The 10,680-nt window shown below is 39.7% G+C and overlaps 1 protein-coding gene across 1 annotated transcript; it reads right to left on the minus strand.

The window, feature by feature from the left end:
• Positions 1-1,034: 1,034 nt before the first annotated feature.
• LOC100010162 (lys-63-specific deubiquitinase BRCC36) lies at positions 1,035-5,703 on the minus strand. Its single transcript, XM_016429104.2, has one exon. The coding sequence runs from the start codon at positions 5,629-5,631 to the stop codon at positions 4,846-4,848; it is 786 nt and encodes a 261-aa protein (XP_016284590.1). The 5' UTR covers positions 5,632-5,703; the 3' UTR covers positions 1,035-4,845.
• Positions 5,704-10,680: the final 4,977 nt, after the last annotated feature.

Here is a 10,680-nt window from a genome sequence, read left to right on the forward strand (position 1 = left end):
TATCATGCCAGCCAATGAATAGGTATAAGCACTTTATCCCATGATGGCGATGGTATGGCCAATGTCTTACTTCTATTTTGCATTTCTCCCCATCTCTACTACAATGCCTGGCAAATAGCAGGCAATTAGTGGTCATTGAACTGAACAAATAAAATGAAACAAATTGCTATTACAATTCAAGAAACTTGCAAAGAAGTAAAATATACAGTATGATAAAACCTCACTCAAAATTCTACTAACTAGAATTTGACTAGGATTGTTCTCGAGCTCTGACTTTTGGAACGTCAGGTGTAAAGAAAACAGGTGTACAGATAGATTTTTAGCAAGATGTCTGTCATGTATGACAGCTTTTGCTTCTTGAAATCTTTAGGTTGCTTTAGAGAAGTGGTCTCCAAACTCTTCTGATCTTACCTCTTACCAGTAAAAATTTTGGGCCTCCCCTGCAATGTAATCTATATTTATATTATATTACAAATCATGTATTATGGACATGACAAACCTTAAATAGAAGTTGAAAACGCATGTGATAAAAGATGATAGTTTTAGCACAGATTTTGATGCTATTCAGTCATGTCCAACTCTTCATGGCCTCATGGACCATAGCTATCCATAGGGTTTTCTTAGCAAGAATAATGGAATGGTCTACCATTCCTTCTCCAGTGGATCCTTTGTTGGGTGGAAGCTAAGTGGCTTGCACAAGGTCACACAACTAGGAAATGTCTGAGGCTGGGTTTGAACTCACCTTAACTCCAGGCCCAGTGCTGCCTCTAATGTAGTCAGAAAGTACCATTTTAGATGGCACTTTAAGGGTTGGGAAACTTTACATGTTATCTTATTTGATCTTCATAACAACCCTAGGAGGTAGTAGGTATAAAAGAGGAAATAAACTATTTAAAATATTAATTTTATTAACATTGTGATAGACCTACCTGGTCTCATTGACACTGCTGTATGATATTGTGAGTGCAATGTGATTGAATATGTTTTATTATTTTTTAAAATCTTGACAACACATTATAATAATGATTCAAAAGTTTGGTTCAAAGTTCAGTTTATTTCCAATTTATTGGCAATGATTGGTGAAAAATGGATGTAGATTTGAATGGAAATACACTGTTGGCAACACTTACTAAATCTCAATACTAATTTTTCAATTCTACCCACCAATAACACAAATGTTTTTATTGAAAATTCGCCAAGAAATTTCCATCTTCTTTGATAGTCTTGTGAACTACCTGGATGGTGTTGTACTTTTCTACTTTTAACAAATAGATTCAAACAATGACACTGGAAAATTTTTTTAAAGAGACTAGAAAATTCTGTTTCCAAGTTTAAGAGTGTGGACATGAATTAAAACACACCCACATTCATTTCTTCCCAGAAGAACATGAGCTCATTGGTGGTAGGGATTTCGTTTTTCTCTGTATATTCCTAATGCTTAGCACATAACTTTACATTGGGTAGACAGCTAATAAATACTTGTAGGATTGAATCCAATTGGTCCTCTGCTCAAAAACCATCAATAGCTTCCAAAAGCTTAATTAATAAAGTTAAAACTCCTTAGCTTGTCATTTAAAATCCTCTACAAAATGGTATCCATCAGCTCAGACTCTATTTCCCTACCAATGACACATTTGAACAATATTCTAGTCAAAGTCTACCTACAATTCCTCAAATATATTCTGAACATTCTTACCTTGATGCCTTTGGCCATATTATTCCATTCTGTTATAATTCCCCTTCCACCTTCTCTATTTATTGAAATTCTACCCATCCTTCAGGAGTCAGCTCAAGTGTTACCTAGGAAACTTTTCTTTGAATTATTACCACAATGTATAATTTTGTCTTTCAGTCAGATGGCATTTATAGGAAGCCTTCAACATATTTCCGTGGTGTGTCAGAGGGGGAAGGAAATAAGTCTTAATAGCGTCTACCATATGCCAGGCACTGTGCCAAGGGCTCTACAAGTACTATCCCATTTGACCCTCACAACAACCCTAGGAAGTGGGTGCTGTTATTATCCTTATTTTACAGTTGAGGAAAGTGAGGTTAAGCCCAGGATCACACAGATTTGAGGCTTAATTTGAACTCAGGTCTTTCTGACAGCAGACTCAGAACTCTTATGTACCACTGAGCTGGCTTTATCTTAGCATCTGGTAACCATAAAATGTTAAAGCAAGCCACCTTGGAGATTATTCACCCACTAGTACAGAAATCAAATTGAATTTCAACAAAGTCAAATTATAGTAAGTCATAGAGATCAGTCATATCAGACTCTTCATGACCCCTTTTACAGTTTTCTTGGCTAAGATACTGGAGTGGTTTGCAATTTCCTTGACAAGCTGATTTCACAGACGAGAAAACTGAGGCAAACAGGGGTAAATGACTTGCTCAGAGTCACAGCTAAGAAGTGTCTGAGGGTGGATTTGAACTGAAAAAGAAGTCTTCCTGACTCTAGTTTCAGCATCTATTCCATTGGACTATTTGCCACCAGTCACCAAGCTGGACTTGCATCCAAGCTTAGTGCTCTTCCACTCACCACACACCATGCTTCCTTTCCTTTGATATCACCATGACCAACTACCAAATAATGTACATATCCCTTCCTTGATACCCTTACAGGTGATTATCTAGCTTCTGATGATCACTGTAGATGACAGTGAATTTATTACCTTCATAAAATCCAAATTTAGAAAGATGAGATCATTAGGAAGCTCTTCTTTATGTTAAGCCTGACTATGCTCTTAAGCCAAACAAGATCAAAATAATTCTTCTTTCACATGACAGTCTTTCAGATGTCTGAAGTCAGTGAATATATCCCTCTGTACATCTCTTCTTCAAAGTCATCATTTGACATGGTTTTGCCACCTTTTGGGTTACCTTTCTAAAATGTGAAGGCCCAGAGCTGAATGCAATACTTGAGTTGTGGTCTGATCAGAAGTCCACAATTATTTCATCCCTTGCTCTGGACATTCTGCTGTTAAAACAGTATTAGAAGTCACGAGGTTTTTAGTAGGTACCTCACAATATTGGATCAACTTATTTTGAAGTTAATTCACTGTTTATGTCTTTTATTATCCCATAATTGTTCTGGTTTTTGAACCTCAGAGTAAGAAGGCTGAAGTTTATCTTTTGGAGTCACTTTTTCAGTTTGTCAGAATCTTTTCATATTCAATATAATAGTTATTTCTTCCAGACATATTCAAAACTGCTATTTCATCAATGTGAATGTTCCCTCCAATGATGTAGATTACAATTCATCCATGTTACCCACCCTTCATGAATCTTGCCCATATGCTCTCAAAGGATCCATCTGTGAAAGATTTTTAAATTTCTTCTGATATCTTAAGGATACCAGTAGATGACATAGGCTGTCCATCAGTATCCTTTGCTCTAGTCTTGTAACTAGACAATTGACAAAGATCTTAAAAAAAAAAAAAAAACAGCTTTCCTGATGACATTCCTTACTTCATTTCTTCAGCTGTTAATTACAGTCTGCTTGTACCCAAAATGCTCCGCTCCACTGCCCTCTGAGTAATATTCATTTGTATTTCTTTGCAGACTATTTTATAACTAGTTACCATACAATAGTAAAATGTTCATATTAAGTGGGCCTCTATTTCTGGAAAAAGTTTGGGGTTATCAAAGAAACTTTATGATTTTTTGAAGGTGATCTAGTTCCTCTTGGTTAATGATGGGCCCATTAACCATTTACCCAAGACACGCATGTATATATAAACAAATATTATCTGTACATATATACATGTATGCAATACATATGCTTATTATGGACCATAACATTCATAAAAAATTTTTCACAAAGATATTAGGGTGGTTTGCCATTTTCTTCTCCAATGGAGAAAGGCAAACAGAAGTTGACATGCTCAGGGTCATAGGGCTAGTATCTGAGGTCAAATTCAAATTCAGGTCTTCCTGACTTCAGGTTCAGTGCTCTAGCCATTGAGCCACTTGGCTGTCTCTCTCTCTCTTTCTCTGTAAAACGCACACTCATTCTTTCCTGGTTTATTATTCATGAATGTTCTGGTGTCTAACTTCATTAGAGCAATAAAAGTCTTCTTTACCTTAAGTCTTTCATATGTATGTGTGTTTGTATATATTTTGGGGCTGGGAATATACAAAAACATATATGTACATACACATACATGGTGGCTAATTAATACTCAGGAATGAACTTTATAGTGTCTAATTACATCTGGGCAATGAAAGCAATCTTCTAAGCCAGTCTTTCCTATTCTATCACCTCATGTTTTCCACTACCACCCCACTGCTTTGTATGTAACAGCTAGCATTTATACAGTACTCTAACGTTTACAAAAACAACTTTACCTTTCTCTCTCATATGATTCTTACTAGTAGTGCTATTATTCATCCTCATTTTACAGGTGAGGAAAGGAGGCTGAAAAAGGTTAGTGCCTGTAGAATTAACACTTGGGTCTTCCTGACTCCACAGTCCAATATTCTATGCATTGTGCCAATTATAGGCCTTGCTATTTTGCATATAGCTATGTATAAGTACAGGCTGCCTCCCCAAGGTTCCTGGAAGGTCTTGCATCTCCAGCACCTCGAGCAAGGTGCTTTTCCCCTTCTCTTTCCTTTTGGGTACACTTTTCTCTTCCTTACCGTGCACAGAATTAAATGCACAGACAATTCTGCTGGGATTTTCGCCAAAATACTTTATACAAAAATCAAGTTCTTCCAGCATTGGAACACAGGGAATCTCTGTACAAGTGTGCCTGCCATACCTCTGTTGGAGGACTGAAAGCAAACCACCAAACCCCAGGAATGACCCCCCCCCCTTTTTCCCTCCCTACCCCCTCCCAGGCCTCAGTCTAGGGCAGCCAGCTCCTGCAGCAGCCGCTCTTTCTCCCGCTGCAGCTCACGCACCCGCTGCTGATTCTGTTCCAGTCGGTCCTCAAGCCATTGCAGCAGCGGCCCGCTGATGGCCGACATTTGGCTGCACAGGTTCTTGGTGAAGACGGAGCCGTTGTGGATCATGGTGACGGAGTCAAGGTGTGGGAGGCTGTGGATGCGGCGGTAGGCATCCTGCTCCTCCTGGCACAGGATCTTGGGCAGCTCGATGGCCGACTCGAGGCACACCTTGCCTATGGTGTCGTGTGGCACCACATGGATGGGGATCTCAATGCGCTCATAGTCGGTGCTCTTCTGCGCCTGCACTGACTGGAAGCACGTGTACAGCAGCCTGCCAGTCTTGGTGTTCTTGTCCTCGATGAAGCACGAGAAGATGAGGCCCACAAAGCCCTGGTCCATCATCTGGTACATGGCCTGCGTGCGCACGTCTACGTGCGACGGCCACACGGTGATGTGCGGGTGTGAGTGGTACCAGCCCACCACCCGCACGGGCCGGCCCGTGAGCTCAGCCAGCCGCTCGGCCTCTGTGGACGCAGCGGACAGCTGCTCTGGGGAGATCTCCACGCGGTCCTTACGCTTGTCCGAGCGCCGCAGGATGATCACCGAGTGGATGTGCACGATCTTGCTGGTGTCCACCTCGCCGATGCACAGCCCCATCACCTCCTCCTTCTCCGTGCTCAGGGCATGGTTGAGGCACACCAGGAACGCGTCCGAGTCCAGGTGCACCGCCACGACTGCCATGGCGGATCGGACGTTCTGTGCTTCCGGCCGGATCGCTTCGGCTGCCACGCCTACTACGCCTGCGCAGTTTCTTGCACTCCAGGCGGTGGGCGGGAGGGCGGGCCCTGCGGGGGCGGGGCCAGCTGGGCTAAAGATGGTGGGGCTAGGGGCGGAGCCTAGGATGCTCAGCACCGCCTAGAGGAGAAAAAAGAGGGCGGAGCTCCGGCCACTCCGCTAGGGCGAGAGGAGGAGGAGGGGAGGGAGAAGAAAGGAAGGGAGGAGAAAGGACGCGAAGCATTAAGTAGAACCTTAGGGGAGAAGGGAGGGGGCGGAGCTCCAGTCACTCAGTACCGCCTAGGGAAGGAGGGAAGGGGCGGGGCTCCAGCCACTCTGCACCGCCTAGAAGAGGAGAAGGGGGAGGGAGAAGAGGCGAGGTTTGGGCTACTCTGCTGAAGCTTAGGGAGAGGTGGGAGGGGGAGGGTCCTGGCTGGAGAAGGACCGTTGGCTGGCTCCCTAGGAAAACAAGGTTGTTGAACTAGGTTCTGTCTCTCTTGATAGATCTCTTTAACGTTTTCAAACTTTCGTTTGAATTGTGAAAATAGGCACCAAAAAACATATCAACATTCAAAGAAGAACAGAAAGAGGCTTGTATAACAAACTGATCTTATGTTGAATACGTTTTTAAAACGATATGTTAAAATGTATATTTTGTATAATGGGTAATATACTAAAGTTTTAAAGAAATATATACTATTTTAAAATGTAAAATAAAGGTGTTTTACTATATAAATGTACTATGCAAATTTTACTATATAAATGTTTTACTATATAAAATGTAAAATAAATATAAGGGGTAACATTAAAATTAAAAAGAAACATTTGTTATATTAAAATATAAAATAAAGATCTTATATATGTTAAAATGTAAAATATCTTATGTATAATGTGAAATATATTAAAATTAAAAAGAAATATGTATGCTATATTAAAATATGAAATAAAGGTTTTTACTATGTGTAATATATTAAAATGTAAAATAAATGTAATATGTAATATATTAAAATTTAAAAGAATATGTACAATAGATATTACAATGTAAAATAAATTTTGATACATGAATACACCAAAATGTAAACTATAGTATGTACAACATAGAATATATTAAGATTTAAAAGAAACATGTGAGACATGTTAAATATAAAATATAAATATTATATGTAACACATTAAAATATAAAAGAAATATTACATTATGTAACTATTAATTCAAAGCATTCCCAAATGGCTAAACAATATGAACAGGGAGTTCTCAGAGGAAGAAATCAAAACTATGCATAGTCATATTAAAAAATGTTCTCAATATTGATTAGAGAAATACAAATGAAAACGACTTTTAGATATCACCTCTCACATATCAGATTAGCTAACGTGACCCATGACCAAAAGGGAAAATGTAAATGTTGGAGGGGATGTGGGAAAATTAGGACAGAAATAACACTAGGTGGAACTGTGAACTGATAGAACTATTCTGGAAAACAATATGGAATCAGGCTCAAAGGGCAATAAAATTATTCATACTCATTGAATCAGCAATATGGCTACTAGGTCTGTATCCCAAAGAGATCAAAGATAAAGGAAAAAGATCTACCTGCACCAAAATATTTTTAGTAGCTTTCTTTTTTATAGTGGGAAAGAACTCAAAACTGAGAAATTGACCATCACTTGGGGAATGGATGAATAAGTTGTGGTATATGATTGTAATGGAATACTATTGCTCCATAAGAAATGATGAACAGGATTAGTTCAGAAAAACCTGGAAAGACTTATGTAAACTGATACAAAGTGAAGTAAGTAGATCAAGGAGACCCCATCTCTTCAAATAATAATCTCCCTCTGAAAGACAGGTGTATTTAAGCAAAACAAGCACATTGGTAGTGGCTGAGAATATTCATCTCATTGTACATTATCCATCATATATATTTGGTAAGGCATTAAAAAAGGAAGAGAAATGTATGTTTGCCAAAGATGTTTGCCACCACTGTTGGAAGAGATCCAGGGCAGTCCTAGGTGAAGATCTCCAGATGGCCCTCTTTGCTGGAGTCATTGTGCTCTTTGCATCAAGAATTCTGTGGAGACTTGTGGAGAGTTTCATTACAACTCAAGGGAGCTTGGTCTAACTCTCTATGAAGGGAGATGCACTCAAATCATGTGTGGATTTCTTATTAAAATGTGATACAGTTTGAAAGTAGACAGGTAGAGTAAGTATTTATTGATGCTCTCTGTTTTTTTAAAATAATATATGAATTTTTTTCTTTTTCTACACCTCTAGTATATTCTGTTTCTGAAACCTCATGAATGGATCCCTCAATGTTCTTACAGTTTTGTTGCTTCCAGTATGGATTTCATTTATGTATGCTTGGTTTACACTTAGTACTTTGGTGATCAATTCAGATGTTTGCTAACAACAGCCTTTTTAAGGTTCATCATTGTCTCTTTGTTTTAGCAATTGATATCCATTAAATTTCTCTGGGAAGTTATTATAGTCTGTGTCTATGTCCTTCCATCTATATCTCATGTTTTCATAAACACCTTCTTTAACAGGTCCTGTTTACCTTTGCTCTAGAAAAGTTGGTGTTCTGTTTGCACACAGATTCAGGAATGCCTCCTACTTTGGTAATGAGTCATTTCCTGTCTGTTAAAATATAATCAATTTCATCTTTTTTTTTTTTGGTGAGATGTTATTTGCTCTTCTCTATGTTTAATGTTCTTCAGTTCTTTTCTCTAAGGGTCTATGATATACAGGTGTGAACCTTCAGAGTCATCTAAAAATCTCTGGCCCAACAAGAGTTCCTTAGTTTTGACCAATACATTTCTCATTCTCCACTATTCTCTCCTTCACATCAAAGTCATGGAGTATCTTATTTAAAGTCTTACCAAGCAAAGTTTTTGAAGACTTCTTTTTCTTTTAATTCTCCTGCAATAGATGTTGTGTATGAACTAATATTTTTTCATGGTGACCTTTTTCACAAATATTCAACATGAGCATTTCAATATGAGATGACTGACTTTTCCATAAAATGATGTTTTCTGTTGCCTTTTGCAGCATGGTCTTCCCCAAGGTCACCCAGTTAGTATATGGGGGGATTCAAAATTTGAATCCATGTTCTCTGGCTTCAAATTCAGCATACTTTCCACAGAAAGGAAAACAAAGAGAATGTTAGGGGAAGAGAGAATAGTCCAGTTTGGCTAGAACATGCATTTGTGAAGGGAAGCAGAGTGTCAAGCTGTTTTAGGAAAGCTGGTTGTTAATTATTTACCAGCACACACCTGGAAGTAGGTGATAAAGTTGAAAAGTATCTGGGCAAATCATAGTAGACCTAGAATACTCAAAGCATATGGACTGAATTGACAGTAGATGAAGATGATCCACTTATCCTCATTCTTGCCACTCTCTGGGGGTGAGAATTTTCTGAATCTCTGATGAATCCTTTCTTTAAAAAAAAAACAAAACACCTTTACCTTCGGTTTTAGAATCAATACTAAGTAAAAAATTCAACTGGTACCCAGCAGAAGTTCATGATCCCCTTTTGTGCTTTCTTTATATTGAAATAGTCACATTTGTTAAGTTCATAATTAAAAAAAAAGACATCTCACATTTAAAAAAATAAATGAATGAGGAGGGGGTGCAGCTAGTTGGCTCAGTGGATTGAGAGCCAGACTTAGAGAGGGGAGGTCCTGGGTTCAAATCTGGATTCAGATACTTCCTGGTTGTGTGACTATGGACAAGTCAGTTAACCCCCATTGCCAAGCCTTCACTGCTCTTCTGCCTTGGAACTAATACACAGTATTGATTCTAAGACAGAAGGTAAAAGTTTACCCCCCCCCCCATGATATAAATGTGTTTTCAGCATCATCATCATCATCATTTCATTCTCATTTTTATGTTGCTTGATGCTTGTGATGTGGACAATGAAACCAGGGTCTTGTCCAAAGAAGTAATGATTCAGTCAATCTCCATGGTGCTAGAATAAGCTTTATTGAGAGTGGGAGGAAGGCAATGGAATGACCCTGGTGATGGAGTAGACATGATGATGGAAAGCCCCCAAGAGGTTTTCACAGGAATGCTTTTTATCCTGATTAGTTACTAAGGAAGGGGTCATTTATTTGCACGGTTGTTGCCCACCTGTTCCCAAGGAACTGATGTCACTTTTCCCATGGTTCACTTAGGTCTTTGTGACTTTACCCATGATTCACTCTGGTTCTGGGCAGACTCCAAGAAAGGCAGTGAAGAAGGAAATGGAGCATTGTTTGAACCTTGTCCTGTGTGACTGGGAATCTGAACCCTCTTAACCAAGTACTTCAGTCATGCGATGTGAGGAGTTTTCTCATAATTGTGAATCTAAGCAGCCCATATGTCTTATTTGAAAGGTGGCTCCATACTAATTACTTAATTATTGTTTCCATGTTCTTTTGTTTGGAGCTACTTGGCAGGGTTTGTGGGACAGGTCAGTGTACCAGTCACCCACTTTTGCATTCCTTATTTCCTTTCTCTCCGCATCCCCTCCCACACACACTGTCTCAGTCTCCCTGATGGGAAGTTTGCCTTCTTGGTACATTTCTCCAGCACTAAGTATAGGACCTTGCACCAAATGGGCCATGTCTGCTTTTATTCTTCTAGTGTTTTGTTAAACACTGGCTGGGGATCTCTTTGCTTGGGTCCTGTTGCATGCCTGGTATCTGGCTTCCCTGAGCCTTTCTTCAGGGCAGCCCAGCCCTGAAGCACTTTCTTTCTGAGCTGTTCCTTGGCGGTCACCACCAGCACAGCTGGGGCTTCCATTGGCAGGACGTGAGCTAGTTCCCTCACTGCTGAGTTTGCAGTGTTGGTGGTGCTACTAAGAAGCTATTGATGGAAAATATCTGTGGGCTCCTGGGCTTCTTAGCTAACCATCCCCTGGATGCCTGGGGAGGAAGGGAGGGAAGGAAAGCTGGGGCCTCTGTTTCACGATGGCCCAACATCTCCATGACCACAGGTTTGTTGCACCCACCTCTGACTCTGCTTTCTACAGCTATG

Source organism: Monodelphis domestica, chromosome 2 (assembly GCF_027887165.1).
Source record: "Monodelphis domestica isolate mMonDom1 chromosome 2, mMonDom1.pri, whole genome shotgun sequence".
Classification (NCBI taxonomy): Eukaryota; Metazoa; Chordata; class Mammalia; order Didelphimorphia; family Didelphidae; genus Monodelphis; species Monodelphis domestica.